At 51.5% G+C, this 25788-nt stretch overlaps 1 protein-coding gene across 23 annotated transcripts in view; it reads left to right on the forward strand.

Annotated features, from left to right (window-relative positions):
- Positions 1 to 25788, forward strand: part of Nrxn2 (neurexin 2) — a 115854-nt gene that overhangs the window by 16929 nt on the left and 73137 nt on the right. For 17 of the 23 annotated variants that reach the window (NM_053846.2, XM_017588669.3, XM_039110513.2 and 14 more), the window contains exons 3-6: positions 8714 to 8731; positions 13338 to 13367; positions 15523 to 15594; positions 19869 to 20170. In NM_053846.2, the coding sequence (NP_446298.2) occupies positions 8714 to 8731; positions 13338 to 13367; positions 15523 to 15594; positions 19869 to 20170 (422 nt within the window). The remainder of the gene's footprint in view (positions 1 to 8713; positions 8732 to 13337; positions 13368 to 15522; positions 15595 to 19868; positions 20171 to 25788) is intronic. The other 6 variants (XM_017588662.3, XM_039110595.2, XM_017588664.3 and 3 more) reach the window with 4 other exon arrangements.

Here is a 25788-nt window from a genome sequence, read left to right on the forward strand (position 1 = left end):
CAAAGCACAATTCACAGTGTGGTGCCCGCCTTAGAGACATGGCAGGACAGCTGTGTGGTGACTAAACAATAGATCGCTACCCAGGTACGGTGGTGTTACCACATCCGGGGACCACTGCCAGAGCAGCACTACACATCTGACACCATCCTAGGCTAAGTAGCAAGTTCCCTCATTATATAGTGAGACCCTGTCTTAAAAATCAAAATGGCGCTCCACAGGCAAAGGTGCTTGCCACCAACCTTGATAACCTGTTCAATTTCCAGAACCCACATAGTGGAAGGGAGAACTGACTCCCGCCGGTTGTCCTCAGACCTCCATGCTTATGCTGTGGCAAGTGTGGATGTGTGTACATGCATGCTAAATAAAGTTTGTCTCTTAGAGGCAGCAGAACTGAGTCCTGCATTCTTTTCAAAGCTCACAGGGATAGACTCTAAATAGATTGTGTGTGTGTGTGTGTGTGTGTGTGTGTGTGTGTGTGTGTGTGTGTGTTAGATAATTAGCGGGAGTAGAGTTTTAAGAATTTTAATTTTATCAGTATTGGGGATTGAACCCAGGGTTAGGCAAGGGTTCTACCACAGAGCTAAATTCCTCCTTGCTATTCCTGTAAACAAAGGGCACTGGGGTCTCAAGGAAGGGACGGGTTTACAAGTCCAGAGGGTTGGTAATGGGGTTGTGAAATGTTATTTGGGACTGGTTTTGAACATTGACCGGGCAAGCTCAGGAGAGGCCAAGCCAAGCAAAGGGATGGTTATTAAAGAGGTATGGAAGGGAGGAAAAATGTGTGCCAGCTGTAGGGGAGCAGCTGACACTGGGACGAAGAATAGAGATCATGGCAGGAGAAGCTGAGGCCAGGCCTTGGGTAGCTGCTTTAAGTCATTCATAGGACAGTGGCTGTGGAGACTGGCGAGTGAGTGCCAAGGATTGGAGCAGGTAAGCGAACTGAACTGAACTGAGCAAGAACTGTGGGTGGGAAGCAGGGAGTAAACGTGGAGGGACTCTGCACAACAGTTAGACGGAGGAGAAATCAGTTGGAAGATAGTTTAAATGAGATTTTAATTACATTTATTTGTGTATGTGTCTATGTGAACGTGTGTGTGCATATATGAATGTGTGTGCACATATGTGCACGCAGCCACAGGATAAACTCTAGTGTCACTCTTCATGTACCCATCCACCTTGTCACTTTTTGAGGCATGGTCTCTCTCTCTCTCTGGTCTGGAATTTTCTGGTTAGACTAAGGCTAGTTGGCCAGTGAGCCCCAGAGATCTGCCTGTCTGCGTTCCCAGTGCTGAGGTAGCGAAGTGCTACCACACCTACACTTTACCTGAGTTCTGTGGAGTGGAGATCACGACTTCTGTGTGTGTGAGAGACACTTTGCTGACTGAGATGCCTCCTGCCCTGAATGTTGATTGTTTTGGAGTAGGCAAGAAGGGGGACAGTAGCTGTGGTAGCCATTGGAATAGCTGCAGTGACAGACAGCAGATGCTGAGACCGAAGCCGTGGGCAAGACACGGCCTCCGTGGTCGAGGTGGGAAGGGAGGATTCAGAGAATAAGAAGTTTCAGTTTTACATGGTTGGAAGAGCAGGTAGAGAGGCGAGGGGGGAGGAGTCGGAAGGGGTTGGGTTTAGGACAGTGGATCTGGTCTGTGTGGGGTGGAGTGGCCCTGGCCTTTAGACGAAGCTATCCCAGGTTCTCATTTCTCTTGCCGTGATGAAGTGCTCTGAAAGCCGCTTAGGGGAGAAAGGGTTTATTTTAGCTCATAATTTCAGGATACAGTCCATCACTGGGCAGGGTGTGTGTGTGTGTGTGTGTGTGTGTGTGTGTGTGTGTGTGTGTGTATAGGCAAGAACTTTTTGTTTCCTTTTTTTAATTTAATTTAATTTTTAGAACTAATTCACTTTATATCCCACTCACTGACCCCCTCCCTGTCAGCCCCTCCTACATTCTTTCCTCCTCCCCCTTCCCTTCTCCTCTGAGCAAGTGGGGGCTGTGTATCCCCCACCCTGGCACTTAGATTCTCTCCAAGGCACTTCCTCTCCCACTGAGGCTAGACAAGGCAGCCCAGCTAGAACATGTTTCTTTGATTTTTCAAGGCAGGGTCTTTCTATGTAGCCCCGGCTGGTCTGGAACTCACAGAGAGTCCTAGGACCAAACACCTGCCCCACCATGTCAAGCTGCGTATGATTGTCCTATCTGCATGTATGTCCGTGTACCACATGGCACAGTACCCAAGGAGGCCAGAGGACAGGGTTGGATTCCCAGGAACTGGAGCTACAGACAGTTGTGAGCCATCATGTGGGAACTGAACCTGGGTCTGTGGAATAGCAGCCAGGGCTCTTAATCGCTGAGCCATCCCTCGGGCTCCATGGTTATTGGAGCTTCTTTAGGGCAGTATTTCTCCAGAAACCAGTAACTACTTCAGATCTCAGGGCCACAGATTCTTTCCTAAGCCAGGGATGTGGAGAGCACATGTTTGTGGGCCTGCTGGGCTTATCTTAGAGAGGTGTTCATGAGGTGCAGAGGCAGGAGAACCTGTGTTCAGAGCTCTTGGGAAGGAGCTCATCTTGGAGAGCCAGGCTATCACACTGAGGGATAAAAGTCACCAAGGCTAAGAACATCTCAGTGGGAAATCTTATCACACTCTCTGACTCCCTGAGCGTGTTCCCCCTGAGGACTCAGGGAGGCCATGAGGTGTCACTGTAGATGGACTGACTGGCCATGGCTTTTCCCCTACATGTGACTCTTCCTGCATGGTTGTCCTTTTTTTTGAGGGCTCAGAGCATGGCCTTCACTGTTTATAATCCCCCCTTCCCACGTTCCTCATCTTCATTGGTATCCATAACGAATCTACTGGAACTCTTGAGTTCATGTTAGATAAGATGGGGATGTCCCTGTCCTCTGCCATGCGCGTGCGAATTGGGGTTAGGTCAGAAATGCGACCATGACAGCTTCCAGGGGTGGGAGGGACACCAGGCAGATGGGACGGACACCCTGGGGAGTGGTGCAGAGCTGAGCTGGGTGTTTCCAGGGAAAGAAGGACACAGGATGGCTGCTTGGGCTGGCAGCTTCCAGGCTCCATTCTGCTACTTGCTGGCTGTGGGAACCTGGAAAACTCACCGAGCCGAGCCATGAGAAGCCAATGCTCCAGGAGCTGTGCCAAGAGATCAACAGGTTTACTGTGCTTCTTCACGCCAACGGCCAGGAGGCCTTGAGGAGGAGGTGGCACTAGGCTAGACCTTGAAGAACGGCTGAGCCAGAGGGAGGAAGAGCTTCCTTGCTGGAAATGTGGGGTGTGAGAGAACTGGTGTCTCCAGCATGGTAAGGCGACAAGATTGATTTTTGTGGAAAATAAAAATACAGTGGAGATTAGCACTCCAGCAGCTTCTAGCAGGTTTGACTTCTAGGTTAAGAAGATACCTCTCAAGATGCTCCCCTTCCATATTGGGTCAGGACGAGGCTGGGAGAAGTAAGAGATGGGATCCAGGTTTGTTTTGTATTTTATACTAAGCTCACATAAGATATGCTGTGGAGCGTGACCTTGAACTTCCGATCCTCCTGCCTCCACCTTCTGAGTTCTGGGATGTACCATGGTGCCTGGTTATGTAGTCCTGGGGGCTGAGGTCAGGCAAGCGTTCCTCCAGGCAAGCCACAGCAGCCCTCCTGGAAACTAAAGCTTAGAGGGATTTAGATTACGTGTCGTTGTTGTTTGTTGAGACAGCCTCTCTCTACTTAGCCCTGGCTGTACAGGAACTCACTCTGAGGATCAGGCTAGCCTTGAATTTACAGCTATCCACCTGCCTCTGCCTCTCAAGTGGTGGGATTAAAGGCATGTGCCACCACGCCCAGCCCTGGATTAAATCAATTATTGATTTAAGAACTTTAAAATATGCATTTCATTTTATCTTTTGTGTTTGAATGTTTTGCCCAGAGGTCAGAAGAGGGTATCGAGTCCCCTGCAACTGGAGTTACAGTTGTGAGCCTCCACTGGGTACTGGAAACTGAAGTCAGTATGTAGCTTTAACAGGGGCAGTGGATTGTTGCAGGCTAGGAGACTGAAGGGGGGTGTGATCAGATTTGAGGGGACTTCCTGAGAAGTCTAGACCAGGTCTCTGGAAGAGGAGTAAGCACTTTTAACTGCTGAGCCATCTCTCCAGCCTTAATGAGGTTACTAAAAGTTATAGTTGTGATTGTGTGTGCATGCGTGTGTGTGCATGCGTGTATACAGGATGTGTGCTGGGGGAGTGTGTAAGCTGTGGTGCTCATGGAGAGCAGAGGGCAACCATTGTGGAATTAGTTCTTTCCTTCCGTCTTTGTGTAGGTTTCAGGGATGGGACTCAGACAGTCAGGCTTACGTGGCAAGCGCCTTTACCTACTGAGCCATCTTGCTGGTTATCTAGATTCATTTGATTGACACGGATAGTGTGACCTCAGAGAATGCTTATGCATTTCCCCCCTATGTGTGTGAGTGTTGTACTCATGTTTGTAGGCCCACACACGCGTGCACACACACACACATACACACATGTATGTGTATGTGAACATGTATGTCTGTATGGTTGATCTTGCGTGCCTTTCCCACTTGCTCTCTGCCTTATATACAGGGGCAGGGTCTTGCACTGAACTGAGAGCTCGCCATTTTGAATAGTCCGGCTAGCTATTTGCCCCGGGGATTCTGTGTCTATTTCCTCCTGTGTTCTGGGTAATAGGTGGGCCACCAGGCTTACCTGCCTTTGATGTGGGTCCTGGGAATCTGACTTCTGGTCCTCACAGTCACTGGCATGAGCCATGTATCCAGCCCTGCGTCTGCTTTTGGACACTCTTACAGAGGAATAGTCATTCGTATTCAAGGGTTATAATGGTAGTGGCGGGTACAGGAAACAGCACACAACAGGATCCAGGCCTACTTTAGTGCTCAGAACACAAGAAGTGTTATTATATTATTCACTCAACAAACACAGCCATGTCTTTTTACAAGTCGGGAGCTGAGCGGGCAGCTGGGTGTAGAGAGATGAATGAGACATTGTTTTGTCTTGTACAGTTTTACAGTCCCTTCAGGAAGCCGAGTTGAAATTACAGTTGCATGTAGCTTCAACGGGGGCAGTGGTAAGACAGTGTATCACAGAGCTGGCCCGGAAGCAGGTAACTGCTGTTCTCCTGTGTTCAAAATGCATAGGTACCGACATGGGTGTTGAGGGGAAACATTGGCTTTCTCAGACGGCTGTGTGTGTGCACGTGCGTGCGTGTGTTTTGGGGAGAGTAGATAGAACATAACCTGGATTGTTGCAGGATAGGAGACTGAAGAGTGGGTGTGGTCAGATTTGAGGGGACTTACTAAGAAGATTAGACCTTTCCTGGTGAAGCCCAGCATGGAGCCATATACACTGCAGTAGGTTTGAGGTGTGCCAAGGCACTTAGGTGGCATATGGGCATAAACTGCAGGGTGACAGGACTCACTGAAGCAAGATCCTCTCAGAGGCCTATTTAAGCTCCCACAGAACAGACAGGGGCCTTAGCTAGGCTGCACTTGATGGTGCATGGGGGGTTCAGCAGGTGGAACCCACGAGTACTGGTGACTGGTATGAAAGGGGAGAGGAGTGCTTTCTGGGTGTCTAGCCCAATAAAGACAGGAGAGGGCTTGAGAGGGAAGGTTCTGAAACCACCTTAGACAGATTAAGGGCAAGAATCCTCTGAGAAGAAGGAGCATGGTGACTCTGATTGGCAAGTGGATACAGGGATGGTGATGGAGAGTGGTCCAGAGAGGGGAGAGGATATACCACTGAGCACACGAGGCTTACAGCCCAGCTGATGTGGAATGTGACAGATGAGTCATCACCAGGCCGACCAGGTAATGGGCTTGGCCCTAGGTTAGATGGCATCTTGGGACACTTTTTAGAGATCAAGAATTGTAGGTTGGAAACAAGACCTTTGCCCCAAGACATCAAGGTGAGCTGTGGATGAGGAGAGCATGGAGACGATGTGGCTAAGGGATGGGGGTGGGGGGAGAGCTGGAGGGGCCTGGGATGGCAGGTGAGGGATTCAGACAGCACAGAGCAGATGAAGGGAAGAATTCTATGTCTCAGGAGCCTGCCAGCTTTGCGTTTCTGAGCATACCTTAACAATTATTCTTCTAAAGATATTTATTTTATTTTGGGTGTATGTGTGTGTCCCTGAGGACCGGTATTTGTACCTACATGATGCAGTGTCAGCAGAGGTCAGAGGCGGCCATCAGAGCCCTTGGAACTGGAGCGTATAGGTGGCTGTGAGCCTCTGCCATGTGAACGCTGGGAACCAAACCCGAGTCTTCTATAAGAGCAGCAAGCACTCCTAACCTCCCCAGCCCATTAAAAAAAGGAAATTATGTCCACTGTGTGTGTCTGTGTCTAAGTATGTTCACGTGAGTGCAGTTGCCTGAGGAGGCCAGAGGCATCTGATCCCTTTGCAGCTGGAGTTGCAGGTGAGGGTGGGTTCCGGAAACCCAACTAGGGTCCTCTGGATGAGCAGGTGCTTTCTTAATCACTCTTTCCGGCCTGGAAATATTTTTTGAAATATCTGCTATGTGGAATAATCTAGAAATCAAAATGATTCCTTTGCACAGGTGGTGGCAGCTTGGGGCTGACTAGGGCCTTAGCATGCTAGGACCAAAGAGTTCCAGTGCCGCGGTTCTCAGAGTACGCAGGGGTGGCCTTAACTGGACAGCTCCCTCAGAGTTGCAACGAGGCTCAGTAGCTTTAGAAGAATTGTGGTCTGTACAACTTCGGCTGTGTGCCCGTCAGGCCAAAGCCTGGCTGCTGTGTACTGTAGAGTGTATTTGTAACATGGAAGCTTGTGGGTGGACAAAGAGATGGGTAGGTGGCAAGACGGCTGTGCTCACTGGGTGTGTGTGGGCGGGCAGGGGTAACGTGCATTAGGCTGCTGTGCAAGTGTTGGTGCTTGCACTCAGTCGCTGCGTGTGTGTCACAGGGTGGTATGACGTACGATAAATAGCACATTTGTTTTGTCAGTATAATGCCCCTCCCCAAGAACAAATCCCACAGAATGTGCTCACAGGAGGAAGGAGACAGCGTGTGTGCAAGTGTGTGAATTGGTCTCTATCTCAGGACCTGCATGTGTGTCTTTCCTTGGGAGCATGTGTGTGTTTGTAGGTTGTGAAGCTTCTCTCTTCTGCCTTTGGCTGCATCTAACATCCTCTCGGTCAGTGGATATGTGACATGTTTAAAACTGGGAGTGCCTTGGTCCTCTTACAAACCAGGCCAGAGTGAAACCTGCTTGAGGAGCTATGGCTTAGCTGAAGGAAGGCTGAAGGCTCACATCCACCTCTCTTTACCCATCAGATGTGTCCCAAGGTCCAGGCCAGGCCCTAAATAGATGAGGCTGATGGCCCAGAGGGTGTAGCACAATCTAGTGGTCCTCAGTGTGGTCCTCTGAATTTGACTGAACTTAGGATAACCATTCAGCTGGAGATGCTTTGCCTCATCCAACCATTTAGAGGACATTTTGGCTCCTTTAGAAGATGGAAGCAGAAGGATTAAGACATTAGGGCCAACCTTGGCTATATAACAAGTTTGAGGCCAACCCGCCCTATTCAGTATTTTGAAACAAGCAAGCAAGCAAACAAATAAATAAGCCAACACATTCTGGAGTTTGAGGATGCAGCTCAATTGGTAGAATATGTGTTTAGCATACACAGAGCTTTGAATTTAATCCCCGGCAGTGCTTAAAGCTGAGCGTAGTAGTGTATGCCTGTAATCCCAGCACTAAGGAGGTAGGAGGATAGCCCTGAGTTAGAGACTAGAGACCACAGAGTTAGTTCCAGGCCAGCTTGGATGTAGGACAAGACTGTGGAACACTCTTCAAAAATGAAAACAAATAAAAAAGCCAAGCAGAATGAAGACATTTCTTCTGATCACAGAGGCAGAGCCAGGGCCAGAAGGGGCAGTTCACCCTCTCTGTTGAATTGGGGTACAGAGAGGTTGAGTGACTTAGTTGGGTAGTTTGGGGCAGAGTCTGATCCAAGGATTTTCTTGGATCAGACCCAGGGCCTAGCTCATGCCACAAAACTATATTCTGAGTCTGTGAGGGTGCCTTCTTTTCCCTGGGTGGGTAGTGGGCTAAAGGAAGGTCAGATCCTTGACTGGAACACTGTGAGTGAGTTGTATGAGAGCTAAATGCAAGAGTGGGTCGATTGGTGCTTATGTGTGTCAGTGTGTCACTGAGCGTGAGTGTGTCTCGGCGAGCTCAGTAAGACAGTCTCTGGTGTGAGCATGTCCCCATCTGTCTCTGAGCTGCAGTGGAATGAATGCAAGAGAGGAGCCTGCCTCAGGGAGTAGGGAGGCCTGGCTGGCGGCTGGCGGCTGGCGGCTGCTCATTGCCCTGTTTGCAACCCTCCTTCCTGTCTCTGTGTGATCTTGGGCTGTCATGTCCCTGCTCTGGGCCTCAATTTCCTAGCATAACAGGATCTGGTGCAAATGTAGAGGTCCCTCCCAGCCTTCCTGTTCTGGCTGACTTGGGAGACTCCTTGAGGGGACAGTGTGGCCACTGCCTAGTCTGAGGCAAAGCTGTTCCCTGAGATCTGGGACTTCTAGTTTGGGTTATTCATGTCAGGGCCTTGGTGGGCTTGGGGTCCTGGAACCCCTTGGTCCTTGAAGCACATTTGCTAACAGGTCTCCTATCTCTTCTCTCCCTGCTCCCTTCTCTGAACTTGGCTGACTTTAGAGGAACACCCCATGGAAGGTGAGTGGAGCCTCCCTGATCATCAGGGTAATATTTCCCTGTGGGGCCCATTTGAAGGGGTGCTGTTGGCCATGCAGCAGCTTCCTGCCTGCTCATGTTTGCGGGGTTCCCAGGGGGAAGGGAGTCTGGGGTCTTCTCCATTGGACTGCCTCTTCCTGGGCTGGGCCTCTTTGCTCATTGACTGGGGACGATGCTGGGTAGAGGGCAGGTCCTCCTCCTTACCCCGTGCTGCTCTCTGCTGCCCTCAGCCTTCTGCCTTGTGGGGGAGGGAAGAGGCTCTCTTGGAAGAGCTGATGACTGGGGAGGGGAAAGGAACACAGCTGGCAGTGTTGGAAGAGCCCAGAAGTGAGTAGGTAGACACGGTCTTGCCCAGTTTAGGAGAAGTACGTGGCCATGTAAAGAGAGTGGGGATGGCAGGGTTGGCTGCTGGCCTGCAGCTTGAGCTGCAGAGAATTCGTGCTGCTACTTGCAGGTTAGTGGGAGTGTGGTGAGAGCACAGGCAGGGTGGGGTCTGTCCCATGTTGGGGTGTGTGGGCAGGGCCAGCTCTTCCACTCTGCTAAAGCTGCCCATGGCTTGAGGAAGAGAACAGCTTCTTCGTTCAACCCAGCCCCATGGCAAGGGTGGCAGTGGGCTTCTCTCGGATCTCTGTCCGTGCTCTCCCTGCTTTCCGTCTGGGCTCTCTCTCTCTCTCTCTCTCTCTCTCTCTCTCTCTCTCTCTCTCTCTCTCTTTCTCTCTGTCATTGTCTTTGCTTCTCTTTCTCCGGGGCTCTGTCTGTGGACCTCTCTCTATCCCTGTCCTTCCCCAGATGCTCTGGGTTCTGCCGTTCTTAGAAACTTTCTCTCTATCTTTGCTTTCCCCTCTGTTTCTTTTCCTTCTCTGGGGTGGACTAGGACTGAAGATGGCGTGGTCTATGCTTGGGGGCTAGATTACAGCCAATCTTCCAGGTCATCGCTGTGAAGTTGGCAGCATGATTGTGAGGGAAGGCCATCTCTTGGTGACCACTCTGCTCCAGTCCCCTGTCCTGGGAAGGTAGTGGGTAGGATGCACTCTGAGCCCCCTGGGTTTGGCCCTTCTGGGAAGAGCATAGAGACACCAGGATGTGTGAGTCCTGGTAAGGGCAGGCAGTGAGGGCCGCAGGTCTGGGTAGGAGTGGAACCCGTTTTCCTGGTGGTATCCTCAGCTTTCCTTGTCTATCCGTTTCTTCTCTTTGGGTTTTCTCAGGTGCCCTGGTCTCAGCAGGCCAGCCCCTGTGTCTGTATCTGTGTGTTCGTGTATGCGCACACATTCATGTCACTTGGCTGTCTGTGTGGGCACCAGCTTATTGTCTTGTCCGTGGAGTGGCGGGTGTTATGTGTCTCTGGAGGAGCGACCAGGGCTTTGTGTGTCTGCATCTATGTTTGCATCTCTGTGTATCACTGTTTACCTAGGTCTGTATGCATGTGAGAGAGAAGGAGAGAGTCTGCACATCTGGGTGGACACTGCCTTCTGAGGGCTGGAGATAAGATTTCGTGGCTTTAACTTGCTCTTGATGTCTCCTCTGGAACAAAGGGAGAGGAGAGGCTTGGGAGGAAGGAGGAGGGAGCATAGAGACAGGGAGAGGAGCAAGAGGTAGGATTTTAAAAAAGCTGGTGGGGGGGAGGGGAGGAGGAGAGGAACATAGTAGGGAAGGCGTCAGCTGAGAGGGAAGGGCAGAGGCCGTATTGAAGTAGCTTGGAACAGGGAGAGGAAAGGACTGATAAGGTGGTCGGTCGGCTTTGGAGACGAGGGAATGAGCTCTGTGTGGGGTGTCCCGGTAACCTGCTGGTGTGGATGTGGGCCTGAATAGCAATAGTGCAGGGTGTGTATGGGATGCGGCATCTGTGTGTGTGCACATGCACCCGTGTGCACATAGTTAGGAGTGTGATCCTTCTGTGTGTCCTTGTGCTTGTCTCTCTGTGTCTCTTAAGTTTTCTCTCCATGACTGTCATTCTGGGGTCTGTCTGGGTACAAGTCAAGGGCGAGACTTCAAGCGAGGACACAGGCTCAGCTGGACCTCCCTGTGATCCCCCTTCAGATCTCTCAGGGGTCTCTGCTCCCTTTCTCTGTCCCTTGATGCTGGGATGCTGGGCCTAAGACCTGGCTTCCTCCTGGAACCCAGGCATCCTGCTGTGCAATGCCCTGAGCACCTCCTCTTTCTCCCTGATCTCCTCCAAGCGGAGAAAGGAGACCCAGATTAGCCGAGTAGAATACCCGAGGAAGGGCCTTTGGCAGCACCATCCATCACTGCCAGCCTGTAAGAGGAGTGGAAGGAGGGGCAAGATGCCACAGGTAGTCGTGGGGGAGAGAGCACCCCAGGGGTACTGGGGTCTGGACAAAGAGCAAGCTATAATTGGGATGGGAGAGGAAACAGGTTGTAGGAAGGAATTCCTCGGTCCTCCGGTCATCTGAGGATGAGCCAGGAGTAGACTGGAAGGGAACGGGTCTCCCCTCACCAAGATGGCTGGTGCTGTCACGCCTGAGGGAGCTGAGCAGCTGGTTGCCTTGGTGACAGAGGGAGAGTGCCGCATGCTAATGAGGCCGGCAGAGAGCTGGGCAATGAAAGGGTCTTGAGGGTAGCTGTGTGACTTCCCCCAGCAGTAGCCACCTAAGGGGCTGTAGGTGGTGGTGGTGGTGGGGGCAGAGGACAAGAAACTGAACCCATGGGCCCTCTGACACTGAATCGAGGGTAACAGAAGCCTAGATATCTAAGAGTAGGGCCTCAGGGCAAGGCTGCTGCTGACAGGCGGAGTGGGATAAGGGTTCAGGGCTTGGGGCCTGAGTTTTAGAAGGAGGTGCTGGAATTTTGTGGGGTAAGAGTGAGTGGCAGGGTAGGGAATAAAAAGACAGCCTAAAAGCTGGAGGTCCTCCCAGTGCTTTGAATAGACCCTATGTCCTCCTGAGAACTGTGTGGTCCTGATGCTGCCCCACTTGCTGTGACCTCCTCCCTCAAGCTAGTCTCCGACCTAGAGGTGAGATAAAGAAATGACACTGATGGAGAGGAGAAAGAAGCTACCAGGAACCTGTGGCTTTGTCTCCCCCAGGGCCAAGATTTTGCCCTGCCAAACCCTTCCCAGTCTCCTTAGCCTCCTCACCGCCTCCCGGGCACTGGCTAACCTTTCTGTGCCCTGGAGATACTTGCAGCTCCCTAGACTCCATACTGACTTCAGTGTCCATCCCAGGGTCTAGCCTCTCATGTCACAAGAGCAGGAATGGTTTTCCTGGCAGCAGACTGTTCTTCCCCCACCCTCCTGGTTAGGCCGCACGGCTGGAAGGTGGGGCTGTGATGGGGCAGGGAGCAGGGGTTTGGTAGGGCTAGCTGGTCATCTCAGGGAGTCCAGGGGAATCAGTCCCATCGCTGGTCTGGTGGTGTCCGCCTCTCGGGGGTCTGTGGTCCTGGTGTGGTTCATTCTGAAAAGACTCAGGTTAGAGAGGGTTACCTCAAATTAGGACAAAATAGTCCTCAGCAAAGGCCTGGCCAGGGAAAGGGGACCTGCAGGGTCATTTAGGCATGAAGGATTTGGATCTTCCAGAGTGCTTGACCTCCTGCCCAGGGGTCTTGGCTGTCCTTTTTGGAACTTGTTGTCCAAAGTCACACAGTTTCTAGCTTCCCAGATTGTGAAAGAATCACACCATCTTATGTTCTTTAGACTCAGTTTACTTCTTCCAGCTTCCTTGGTTCCCCAGAAACAAGCAGGTTTTCTTTGGAACATGCTCTCTCTATGTGTGTCTGGAATGGGTAGCTGGAAGAATTAGGGCCACTGAGGAGGCTTTTCTATGTTCCAGTGTGAAGGTTTCCTTTAAGCCCAGGTTTCTATACTACCCACTTTCCCCCTAGGTCATGCAGACCCCTGGTGTGTGTGTGCGCATGTGCGTGCGTGCGTGTGTGTGTGTGTGTGTGTGTGTGTGTATGTGTGCATGTGTGTGTGCATGTGTGCATGCATGTGTGTGTGTGTGTGTGTGTGTGTGTGTGTGTGCATGTGTGTGTGTATGTGGTGGTTGGAGTCCCCTTGCCCACTCGATCCCACCCTAACGGGACACTCTCTTTCTCTCCAGGTGGCTTTGATTTTTGTGTCGTGTTTTATTTTCTCCTCCATCCGAATTGTTTTTTTCTCGTTGACCGTTTTTTTTTTCTCTCCACCTCCTGGAAGAAAAAAAAAAAGAAAAGAAAAAAAGAAAAAAGAAGAAAGAAAAAGGGAAAAGCAGCACCCCCCCCATGCTTACCCTCCTTTTCCTTTTTCTTTTTTCTTTCTTTTTTTTCCGGCAAGAAGAAAAAAAATAAGAAACCAAAAAACTCTCTTCCTCCCCCTGCAGCGACTCCCTGCCCTGCCTCCTCTGGCTCACCCACCCTCCGATACCCCTTCCCCTCCCTCCACCCTCTATTTCTGCATCGGGCCCCTTCCCTCAGCTGCTGGGCTGGGGGCTCTCCCCCGATGTCTGTCACAAGTTAAAAGGGTTTTAAATTGTGGCAGCAGCAACTTTCCCTCCCTTCTCTCTGGCGGATTTCATGACTCGTGTTTCTTTGTTTCTTTCCTCTTCTCTTTCTTTCTTTTCTCCTTTTCTTTCTTTCTCTTCTTCCCCTTTCTAAGGTCCGGCTCACCTGACGTTAAACAGCGAAGGTATGGTTTGAAGTTTTGGTTTCGTTACGATTGGACTGGATTCCCCCAAACTGTGCCTGGCTTTTCTGTTCTCTCCCCTCCCCTCCCTCCTTCTCCTTCACCCCTCCTGCCTCCCTCCTTCCTTCCCTTACCTTTTCCTTGGCCATTTCTTTATTTGTATGGGGGTGCCTGGCGGGGGTGGGGCTGGCCCTTTCCGCTCCCCTCGCTCCCTCGCTCCCCTCGCTCCCCTCGCTCCCCTCGGGTCCACTGTCCACCCTCACGTCACCTTGGTTTCTGATGTCAGATGTAAACTCTCCTGCCGTTGTCTCCAGTCTCCTTTTGTTTTTGTTCTCTCCATCTTCCTTGTGGTACATCTTGCTTTTCTCTTTCTCATGCTGGTGTTTGATTTGCATCCACTCATTCTGGTCACTCTTTCTTTCCTATGAATGCGAGTTAAAAAGAAAAGGGCCTACCTGGGCTGCAGAAAGGATTTGAGGCAGCACATTCCTCTTCCCTTGCTGCTGCGGAAGACACCCCATTTAATCCCCGTCCCTAGAATGGGTTTAAAGGGAAGATATGAGGCTGGAAGTGTAGAATCCTCCCTTCCCACAATGCCTTTCCCTCCAATATCTTTTGAGTCTCTTATTGCTATCTGACAGATGACAGTACCCCAGAGACAAATGACTGGTGACTGTGATTACGGAGTGTCACGAGGAGTCATGACAGCCCTACTGGTGGCTAGGCTGGGACTTGTCCTTTATCTTGCACCTACCCTTGGCTAAGTAGTCTGTATACACACGGCCCTGGGGTCTAATCTCAGTGTTGCAAGGGTAGAGGAAACTTGGCACTAAGCAACCTGGAGGGAAACCTAGGAGTTCTGACTCTCCAGCTGCGCCCTGAACAGTCCCTGTATCCACCTCTATGAGCACCCTGGGCACTGCTGTATTTGCCAAAGAGACAGGGCTAGGCTGCAAGAGACTTTTGCCAAGATCTGAAATTTGGAATGGATTTAGGTCTGATAAACGAGGGCCTGGAATTTGTGCAGGCATGGGGAATTATGGCCAGAAGTAAGCAGGAAGAAGTCCCATACAGGAAGTTAGGAGGAGGGTCCTGGCTGACTCACATCCTTCTTTTCTCTAAAACCTTGGTTTGGGGAGTGCTGCCTGTGGCTCACTTCAGACATTGAGGATGTTTTCTTGAAGAGTCCCAGAGATGTCTCCCCTCATCCAAAAGGCTCTGCAGCTCAGATGTTTGTCTAGTTTTAGTTTTGGGGACTGGGGACTGGAGTTGGAGGAAGAGCCCAGAAAGAAATTTCCCCCTCTATCCCTGAATTCTCCTCATTCTGTGGATCTAGCAGTAGGGCTGATTGCTTGGGAGCCCGGCTCCAGAGAACGTGTGTTCACTGGCAAGTGTGGGTGAAGTTCAAGCCAGCCTGGAGCCCAGACATGGCAGCCTGTGCCTCTGGAGGTGCTGGAGCTGGGCCCTGTGTGGTGGACCAGAGAATGAGGCTGAGAACTGATTTCTGAGGAAGATTTTCTTCTATCCCCTTGAGCCCTGCTTAGTCAGGACCTCCTTAGGTGAGCACAGCCCTTCCGTGAGTGTGGTGGAGGGACAAACCTGGGAATCCCCATTGTTTAGGTGGAGGCCTTCAGAGCACCCACTGTAATGACTGAAACAGTTGTAGGTGTCCCATGAGAGGACAGACACAGAACAGGAGGGCTTTGGTACCTGAATTGAGGTGTAACACAGGCGTAAGTCAGGGAAAAGCAGGTTGACAAGGACATTCTCTAACCCAGCACAGGAGGTGGGCAGAGACGCCCAGCGAGGGAGGAGCATGAGCCCCAGGGATATGACAGTGGTCATATTCCACAGGGTGTGGGGAAGCTGGGGGTACAGGTGCTCAGGGCCTCGGTCCCCAGGACTGCCCTTCTCCCCCAACGTGGTCTCCTCACCCTAGACTGACTCATTCCTCACCTGCAGCTGGTAGCCTTTGGATTGTCACGTGGCTCCTTCTCAAGAGACCTTGAAGGCCAGGGACTCCCCAGAGAAGCTCTTCCCCCTTGCCCAGGCCTGTAAGCAGCACCTTTGTCCTGAATAGGGCCTTCCATCACTTCAAGACTGGGATGGGACTGGCTTCAAAGCCCCTGTGCCTGACTCCCCAATTCTGCTTCTCCAGTAGGGTCCTTACTGTTCTCCGAGGGGGGGGCCGGGAGAGGAGGAGCCGGCGATGTGCACCAGCCAACAAAAGGTCAGTGATCCCACGGTCCCCAGACAGCCCAACCCTTGCCCCGCTGTAGGCTAACTGCATTCTGAGAGGTGGAGGGGTCCTCACAGATGTACGGCATCTCCCGTGCCTCCAGACCTACAGTAGTTCTGCCTCCCACTACCACCATTCCCAGCGGTCCATGTCCTACTGTGAAGGACCACAACCTCCATCTCTTTCTCAAAGCTTGTCCTGATGGTCTTAGCTGAGCATAGATGCCCCTTTCCACGGCGGCACTCAGGCCCATCTCTAGAAAGTGTGGCTGCAGTGGAGAGAGAGGTGGCAGGGTACCATCATATTCCAAGAGCCTGCTAGGTACCTTGCCTGGGGGCAGCTGCTAGCATCTGTGATCTGTGTGTGTCACCTAGACTGTCCCAGTGAGCCATGATGACATTTAGTGGCAGGCATCATTGCTTTTATAGGTGGGGAAACAGTCAAAGCCCCAGAGGCCAGCACGAGGCCCCTTAGTGTCTGAGGACACTGGGACTCCAGCTCATGTTTTAGGCCTGAGGCTACTTCTCTCAGGACTCTGCTGAGAAAAGTACAGGCCAGCCAAACAACTCTCAAAGCTCTGTATTCAAGCTGAAGCCACATGGCGTCACCTCCACTCTGCAGCTAGTGTCCTACTGTCCACCTGGGTTTGCACCATCCCAAGCCCCGCTCCAGTTCCTTGCTGTCTCTCACAGCTAGGTCATGAAAAAAGCAGGCAGTCTGTCTTTGCTGGCTATCTTCCTGACCTCCCGGGCCAGCCTGGACACTCCTGGGAGCCCTTTGTCTGCATCTCCTTGGGATCAGACATACCATATCCTGTCACTCTGCTTGCTACCCCTTCTGGTCCTTAGCTCCCTGACATTTTCATTGTCTCTCTCCATGTTCCGCACAGCTCTTGACATATACGTAGGCATGAGCTCAGCACATTTAATTAATTAATTATTAATTTTGGTAGGGTCTCACTATGCAGTTTTGGCTGACCCGGAACTCACTATGTAGACCAGGTTGGCCTTAAATGCTAAGAAACACATCAGCCTCTGCCTTCTGAGTGTTGGGATCAAGGGTGTGCACCAACACACATGGCTCACTTATTTAAAATGAGTGAATGAATGGTCACTGTTCCCAGCGTCTCACTGACTGTGGTCCGTGGAGGAGCCCGGGAACTGCAGGCTTTGTTCAGAAGGGTTAACTTATTCATTCACCAGTGGAGGGGTGAGTATGTGCGCATCAAAAAGTCACATCCAGGGGCAGAGTCGCTTACGGGCTGGATTATGGGCTGTCTTTTCTAGATTCCTCGTAGGCAGACTGACAGGTGGCTCCTTTACCTCCCAGAGGAGAAAGCTGGGCTTAGCCTGGCCGAGGTCATAGAGCCGGTTGGTGGAGCCAGCACCAGCACCCAGGCCTTCTCTCTCACATCACATTTCCTCCCGAGGGAGCTGTACAAGATGTTCCTAGGCAGTCCCTAGGCAGTAATGCCAAATGAGCAGAACACACAGCTGTAGCTCCCCAGAGCCAGGAGGGTCAGAGGGGCTGGAGATCTTCCCAGAGGAGGCCTTTGAGCTGGGTCTGCAGAGGGGGCAGCTGTGCGCCTCCCTTTCATGGCACTTAGAAACTCTCTCAGTTCTGGCCACATTCAGCTTTGTTGGGGACACTCGTGAGGCCACAGACTCCCTGATGGAGAAGCAAACAAGTATTGGCAGTGACTCTCTTTCTACACTAGGAGCTCTTAGGAGTTGTGGTTTTTCATGGGCTGATGGGAGTTGTAGTTCCTGACTGTGGCCTGGCCTGTGTGACTGACGGAGCAAAGCGCCCCCTGGCGCTTCAGGATTTGAGCATCTCAGATCCAGCCAGTGCTCCAAGGAGCTCCCAGGGCCCCATTATATATTCTGATCCCTGGTGTAACAGCCTCCACTAGGGTCTACCTCTGCTCCCTCAAGGCGCTCTCTCTCTCTCTCTCTCTCTCTCTCTCTCTCTTTCACCTCGCCTTCAGTTTCCTTGCTACCATTGCCCACCTGCCTACCGTCCCTCTTCTTAAGTGCGTTCAGGCTCTGTCAGACCTTAGAAATGCCTTTCCATTTCTAGGACAAGGGACCGAGGTCCAGTCAACTCAGGGTTTACAGCGTAGTTGGCTTCGCCTCCTCCCCTGGGTCCACCTGAGGAGTCCAGGAACGGCCTCATTTCTGTTCTTTGCCTTGGCAGCCACAGTCCAGCCTCAGCTCCACCTCTCCTTTCTTCTCTGACTTCTTTTGTTTGGTCCCAATCACTTTCTCAGGTGGCTGCCTTATTTTCCTTTCCTTCTGTGTCTTGGCAATGTTATTTGCTTTGACCGCAGTGAAGGTGAGGGAGTGGGAGGGGAAGTCTGACTTCTGGGCGGGTCTAACAGTATGGGTGGTGAAACCAAGGTCAAATGCATTCCCTTTTCTGGTCCTTGAGCCCCCTGGCTATGTTAGTGTCTGAGCAGTAGGCCTGGTTGCTATGGAAACCGTAAAGCCCCAGAAAGCCTTGGCTTTAGTTCCCCAGAGGTCCCTGTCCCCTTTCTATGCTGGCTGGCCCTCCTCCTTACCTGTCCCCTCAGGGTTCCCTCTTGTTCTTTATCCATAGGGTCCCATGTGACCGCTCTTTCCTTACAGCCTGTCTCCATTTCTCTTCTGACCCACGGAGGGTCCGTCTTTGTCCCCTTCTACGCTGAGCTCCCCACATCACCATTAAATATGTCCTTGTCTCTGCTGGTTGCCTCACCTTCGCTTCTGGTCCCCTACACAGAGGGAGGGTTTCAGATGGTCCCAATGTGGCCCATGCCCTACCCCCCTCAGCTTGCTGTGGCCTCAGGACACAAGGCTTGCCAGCTGCAGTGAGGGCTATGCCAGGCATTGGGGCAGCAGCTGGTGCCTTGGCATCCGGATGTAGTGGGGCAGTGTGGGCAGCCTGCCTGGAGGGAGAGAGCTAGGCTGTGTGCTGGATTAAAAAAGAGTTCTACAGAATCTGCAATGAACTCCCTGTGTTTGCCTATGGGGCTGCCCTGGGGGAGAACAGGTGCCTCGTAGTGGTCCTCTGTGCCCATCTTAGGGCCTATCCTTCCCTGGAACTTGAGAAAAATCTCCTGAGATGCTCAGAGAGTCCATCTCTCCCTAAAGACCCTCACAACACAGCCCCTTACCCATCTAGGGAGGTTGCAGGATCAGAAGTCACTGCCTGGGTTCAGGGCACCGGTCTCTTTGGTTTGAAATCTGGTTTTCTGCCTGGGCTTATGCTCTGGTGTGTGAAATTGAGGGGCTGAACCCCACCTCTCTATTTCCAGTCATGGTCTTTCTACTTGTCATCCACTCGTAGGCCTCTCCCCCTCTCCCTACCCCACATCCTTATGGCCCTTCCATGAGTTGTGGCTTCCCACCTAAAGAGTGCCAGTAAGAAGGAACTTGGACTGGGTGCTGTGTCCATGCGTACACATGCATAAACACATACTCTCACACAAGTGCACACAGGCCATGTACACCCACGAGCATGCACACATGAGAGCCAGGTCCTCTCCTGCCACTCACTGGGCAGTGTGGGGTGTCTTAGGTTGGAGGAGGAAGTTGGGAGAGGAGGGAGAGCAGGCATGACGAGTTCCCAAGTAAATGTGACAGAGTGGCCTGTCACCTGGTGCATATTCCTGTCACTTGCAATGCCTCCCCACATGTCCTATCCCTGTCCCTTTCCACTCCATGGCTTTCCAGTCTTTTTATCTGTGCAGGGCTAGACATGGGTCTCATCCCTTATGGGGAGGCCTGAGACTTGCCCCTGTCACTGGGTACCAAGAACAGCTGTTACCAAAGAAGCTGCGAGAGGAGAGGTGGGCTGCTTAGGAAACACTTGGTGCTACGGTCCTGGAGAGGCATCCCAGGGAGAAGCCCGGCAGAGCCTCTTGTTTCTCCCCCACATGCCTTTGTTCCGGGGTGGCAGAGGTTGAGAGAATTGGTAGGGAGGAGACAGTGAAGCCTTTAGCTTTGTCTGGCCCTGTGGCAGCTTAATTGTCAGCTGTCAGTGTGAGAGCCACTTAGCAGCCTCCTGCTTTGGAAATGGACCTGGAGGAAGTTGACTTTTGGTAGCAAAGACAGCAGGGTCCAGGTTGACAGCATGTAGGAGGGGAAGAGGGCCTGAGTTTAGAGTTGGGACCACAGGACTCCAGTGTCCAGGACCCATGTTTGGGTTGCTGGAGGTGAATGGGGAGACCCTGGCATACCCCACCCACTCAGCCTTCTCCCATTTTCCTAAACCATGGCGTCCAGGCAAGGAGGAATTTGTGGCAACCTTCAAGGGCAATGAGTTCTTCTGCTACGACCTGTCACACAACCCGATCCAGAGCAGCACTGATGAGATCACACTGGCCTTCCGCACCCTGCAGCGCAACGGGCTGATGCTGCACACGGGGAAGTCGGCTGACTACGTCAACCTGTCCCTCAAGTCCGGGGCTGTCTGGCTGGTCATCAACCTAGGCTCAGGTGCCTTCGAGGCCCTCGTGGAACCCGTCAATGGCAAGTTCAACGACAACGCCTGGCACGACGTCCGGGTTACCCGAAACCTGCGCCAGGTAGGGGGAGCAGGGAGAAGGTCAGGGGTCAGCTTTATCTGGGGCAGGATGTACATGGAGGACAGAGGCATGTGTTGGGTCGGGGTGGGAGAGAGCAGGGCTGGGCAGTGAGGTGTGGTTTTGGAGAAGAGAGGTTGGGGCGGTACAATCTGAGGTGTGATCTCGGTTATGTGACGGCTTCTGAAACCTTATCAGCCAAGGATTGAGCTAGGAGGGGGCTCCAGAGCCGTTCATGGGCAGAGGCCTGAGGTCAGGAGTAGGGTTGGGGCTGAGAATGGTGGGAGCAGCTAAGGTCTTGATGTCCGGTGCCCAGGGATCAGGCGATGGGCAGGAGGCTGCTGCAGAGTTGGGTTGAGGGAGCTGGAGCCTGAATGAGGGGCTAGTGTGCTGTGGGGTGTGTGTAGGGGTCCTGTAGGGTGGGCAGCAGCACACTGAGGAAAACAGAGATACAAGTGGGGCGGAACATGGTCTGCCCTCCGTGGGGCTTTCCCAGGGCAGAGGCAGGGAGGCAGCGAGTGGGTGAGGGAGTCAGAGCCCAGGGGCGTACCTGGCCCTGCTTCTCTGGGAGTGCTTGCTTTCTTCTCTTTTGAGGAAGGTTTCCCTTGATGTCCATGTTTGCCTTCTGCTGCTAGGCCACCTGCATGGGGGGCTCAGGAGGGTTTTGCGGGTCAGCTCTTGCATATAGGATGCTTCTCTGCACTGTCCCCAGAACTTTCAGACACTGCGTATGTCCTGGTAGGAGTGGCCTCCTTACCAGGCCACTCAGGGTCCATCCATGGTGTTTACTGCAGAACTTTGTTAGATGGGAGCCCGTGGATAGTTTTGTCCTAGGAAGTCCCCATGTCTAATCACACTGGTCTTTCTCTCTTCACTAGCAGACAAGGCCCCTGTGCAGTTCCTGGGGACTCCTGTCTCCCCTTCTCCAGTGACTTACTTGCTCGAGGGGTGCGTGGGGTTCTTCATTCTCTTGGGTCCCCAGTCTTGTAGTCGGCAGGCAGCAAGCTTCATCTTTCTACCGCTCAGTGCAACCAAGAAAACCAAGCAGCTCTGTCTGTGGAGGCTGGGTCTGAGGGCTTGGTGTCTGGTCTCTTGCTAGTGAATTGTCTTTGGACTTTCTCGGTCTCTCACCTATTGCCATTCCTCCCCTCTTCTCCTTTCTCCCACTGGAAGCCCCTCAATGGGGCTCAGAGCTTCTGGCTGACCTATCCCTCTCACTTCTCTTATTTAACATCACCAGGGGGTGATCTAATGGAGATTCCCCTTGCTGAGACAATGGAATGACTAATTGCACCATTGTTCTTTCCAGAAGCCTGCCGAAGCCTGTTGCAGTCCTCTGCTGAAGAGCTGCTATCTTAGTGCTCCCCCTTCCCGCTCTGTAGAGTGACATGTTTGTGGAGTCATTTCTCCTCCATGCAGGCCCCCCCCCCCCGCACTCATGTTCTATCACCCCGTTCCCCATCCAAGTGCCTTTTGAGTGTTATCCCCATCGGAGCGGTTAGGAGTGTTCAGTGCCTCTGTGATACATTCGGGTGTCATGCACATTTGGGGGTGATTCAGGCAAGCCGCTTTCGGTGCCTTTCCTCCCTTCCTCACTGTCCTTAGGACTAGAGCTGCCAGCTGCTGCTATCACAGCAAGTCACAGCAAGCCCACAACCTTCATCCACATGCCATTTAGCCAAAAAATTAGAGCGAGCCACACAGCATACAGGGTGAGAAGGACATGCTTCTTGCCCCTGCATCTCTTGAAATAGGGTGGAATTGTTCCCAATAAACAGAACGGGGGCTGTGGAGATGGCTCAGTGGGAAAAATACTGCTCACCCAAGTGTGAGGATCAGAGTTCAGAGCCCCAGAACCCCTGTAAAAGCAGAGTAGTCATGGTAGCCACCGGTAATCCCAGCACTTGGGACACAGGCGATCCCTAAGACAATCTGACCAGCTAGACTTTCCAGAATTAGCAAGCTCTGGGCTTAGTGAGAAACTTTATTCAACAGAGCGGAGAGTGGCTAAGGAAGCCATCTAGTATCATCCAGTGGCAACTTCAAGACTCCACATGAATTCACACATGTGTCATGTGCACACATGCCCATATGTGTGCCCACATGTGTGAACATACATACATACACATGCAATCATATTACAACATGAAAAAATAAATGAAGAAATAAGTAAATGAATGAATTTAAAAAATGATTAGAGTAAGGTCACACACCTGCCCAGTATACTCCAGAAGCAACTAGGGGAACTGGGAAGATTTCCAAGACAAAGGAAAGGTCTGTGGTAATGCTGAGCCACCTTCGTGGATGCAGTGACACATGACCTCAGGACACAGTGTAGAGGGTGACCCATGTTCACCTCTTTCTGGAACATGTAGAGTCATGGGTGCAAGTTGATAATGGATGGAAATTCTCTGCTCCTGGATTGTTCTACAGGGTGGCTCTGAGTATGGGCAGATCATGTTGACCCAAAAGCAGGGATGATGGGCCACAGAGTGTCTAATTAAAGATCTTGATGGAGAGCCCTCTTTATAAAGGGCTTCTGAGGAATTTCTTCCACTCCAGATCCAGTCTGTACCCATGGGCAAGAGGCGCCTCTGGGAAGATGCTCTTCCTACTCATCCAAGTGTGTAGATAGCCCAGATGACATTCCAGGATTTAAAGAATCCTGCTCTATCCACACAGGTGATAGAGGGTGAGGTGGCTCGAGCTCCCCTAAGTTCTGTCAGCAGGGAGTAGATCAGGGATGTAACGTGGGAAATAACATCAGGATGGGGGTGTGGCTCAGTGACAGATACTGATCCAGCACCCACAAGGCCACGGATTCCAGGCAGTGTGGGGAGTAAAGGAAGCAGTGATGGCCAGGATCTAGAGTGCTGCAGATCCCTGTTATTTTCCTTGTATGACTGGAGTGTCCAGGGAGATGGCCTTCGGGAATGACCTGCCTCCAGATCAGCTCCCATTAATTATGGGAGTGGGTCAAAGGCTAGCTCCAAAAACTCCTGGTTTAGATGATCATCCCTGGAATCATGTAGATGATCTTGGATCACAGCAGTTGGGACCAGAGGAATCCTTACTGACACAAGTTCTTTTTTTTTCTTTCCGGAGCTGGGGACCGAACCCAGGGCCTTGAGCTTGCTAGGCAAGCGCTCTTCCACTGAGCTAAATCCCCAACCCCCTGACACAAGTTCTTGAAGCTGTTTTGATAGGCAGTCCTCTTGGGGGAACCTCGGCAGGAACAGCTGATTACCCTGAGGGTTCCTTGAAGTCTAGTTTTTAAACCTAGACTCACTCACTTTTCACACCCCATATACTTCCAACTGCCACATAACAATATTCAAATCCATTCACCTTTAGCCAACACCAAACTGAAAGACAGACTGGCTACCAAAACATCACACGGTGTTTCTCTTGCTCATCTCAGATGGTGCCTTTTCTCAGTACAGACATTTTCAGAATTTCTTCTGGGTCCCAAGAATGGAGTTCGTCAAGGATGAATTCCCCAAGGGATAGAGTCTATAGTCATAGGATGTCCCTGGAGAGGACCCTCAAGGATGGATCTCCAAGGCTCAAAGATTGAGTTCTCAAATGGAGTCCCTGTAGGATGGAGTTCTCAAAGGTGAAGTCTTCAAGGATGAAGGCCTGAAGAATGGAATCTTCCAGCTCTCAAGGATATTATCTTCAAGGATGGAGTATTCAAAGATGGAGTCTTCAGGAGCCCTCAAGAATGGGATGTCCCAAGATAGAATCCTCAGTGATGGAAATTCTAGGATGCACTAATGATGCAGACTGAAGTCCTGAAGGATGTGGTCCTCCATGGATGGAATCTCCAGGATGAAGTCCTGAGTGAAATACCCACTCAGTGATAGAGTCCCCAACAGATTTGGAGTTCCTATTCTCTTGTTCTCTATTCCCTCATAGCACACAACCCGTCTTAGATCCTAGACTTGCAACTTTCCAGACCTGTCTACACTGCCTTTCCTTGTTCTTCCCGAGGGGAGCTTTCCACGGCTCTCCCAAGCAGGCCACCCATTCACACTCTGCTGGCAGAGTCTAAGAACTGGGATTTGAGTCAGATAGTTGTTAGGCAAGTTATGCAACCCCCAAGCTTCAGTTCCCTGTAGGCCATGTGGGAGGGAACTGCTGATGAGTCACTGGGTGTAGTGGATGTCTTTCCACTCAGCACACTGCCTGGCATGACGTGGGCACTGAAGGGCTCCTGCTGCCATGATCATTAGCTGTGCTTCTTTTTCTCCCGAGTTCTTCAACTGAAATGACACTTTCTTCATACCGCACCCCTCAGTCCACCCCAAAGCCAGCTCTCTTCTTTCCTGCATTGAGTCCATGAGAACTTGTATTTGGTCCTCTCACACCCTACCTGTGTGTTAATATTTGTGACTATTTATTTCCACATCCGGGTGGAAATTGAAGGTTTAACACCAGCAGCTATTGAGCTGCAGTTGTTTTTCTAAGTTATTTTCCTGATTCATCTGGTTTCCTTCAGGAAGCGTTTCCCTCTTTTAGACACAGTATGAGGATGGAGCCTGGGGCCTTCCACAGCTGCTCTATCACAGAGTTAAATACACAGCCTGTTCATTTGATCTCCTCCTTAAACACAACTGAACAGATTTTGGAAGTGAGGACTCATGACCAAAACGAGCCGATCAAACTTCTTTATATGAGCACTGTCACTGGGTATTGTGATGCATGCCTGCAATTCCCAAAGTCTGGAGGCTGAGGCAGAAGGATTGCTGTAAGTTGGAGACCAGCCTGGTCTCTGTTTGGAGACTCTGTTTCAAACAAAAACCAGTGCCCGGATGCCTTCTGTCTTCCTGAAAGTGCTCTGATTTGCCCCTCTGCCAGGGTGTCCCTCAGACTGCACTGGATGCATCTCCGTGTCCCAGGGTCTTGTTTATTACCCAGTGTGTGTGTGTGTGTGTGTGTGTGTGTGTGTGTGTGTGTGTGTGTGTGTCTGTCTGTCTGTCTGTCTGTGTGTGTGTGCGTGTCTGCGCGTGTGTGTCTGTCGTCTGTCTGTGTGTGTGTCTGTGTATGTGTATATCTCTCTCTGTGTGTGTTTGTGTCTGTGTGTGTCTGTCTCTGTGTGCCTGTGTGTCTGTGTGTGTCTGTGTCTCTGTGTCTGTGTGTGTTTCTCTATGTGTATGTGAGTGTCTGTGTGTGTGTCTGTGTGTGTGTCTGCGTGTGTGTCTGTCTCTGTGTGTGTGTGTCTGTGTATGTGTATGTCTCTCTCTGTGTGTGTTTGTGTCTGTGTGTGTCTGTCTCTGTGTGCCTGTGTGTCTGTGTGTGTCTGTGTCTCTGTGTCTGTGTGTGTTTCTCTATGTGTGTCTCTCTGTGTGTGTCTGTCTGTGTATGTCTGTGTCTGTGTGTCTGTCTGTGTGTCTGTGACAGGGTCTCATATAGCTTTGACTGACTTTGAACTTGTTATGTAGTTCAGGCTGGCCTTGAACTCACAGAGATCCACCTGCTTCAGTCTCCCAAATGCTGGGATTAAAGTCCTGTGGTGGTACAGGTTTTTATAAAATTCCATGAATGGGAGCCATGACTTCCATTTTAGTGATGAGAAAACTAAGACCCAGAAGACAAGCCTGTCTGGGTGGGAGTTAGGA

Source organism: Rattus norvegicus, chromosome 1 (assembly GCF_036323735.1).
Source record: "Rattus norvegicus strain BN/NHsdMcwi chromosome 1, GRCr8, whole genome shotgun sequence".
NCBI classification, from domain to species: Eukaryota; Metazoa; Chordata; class Mammalia; order Rodentia; family Muridae; genus Rattus; species Rattus norvegicus.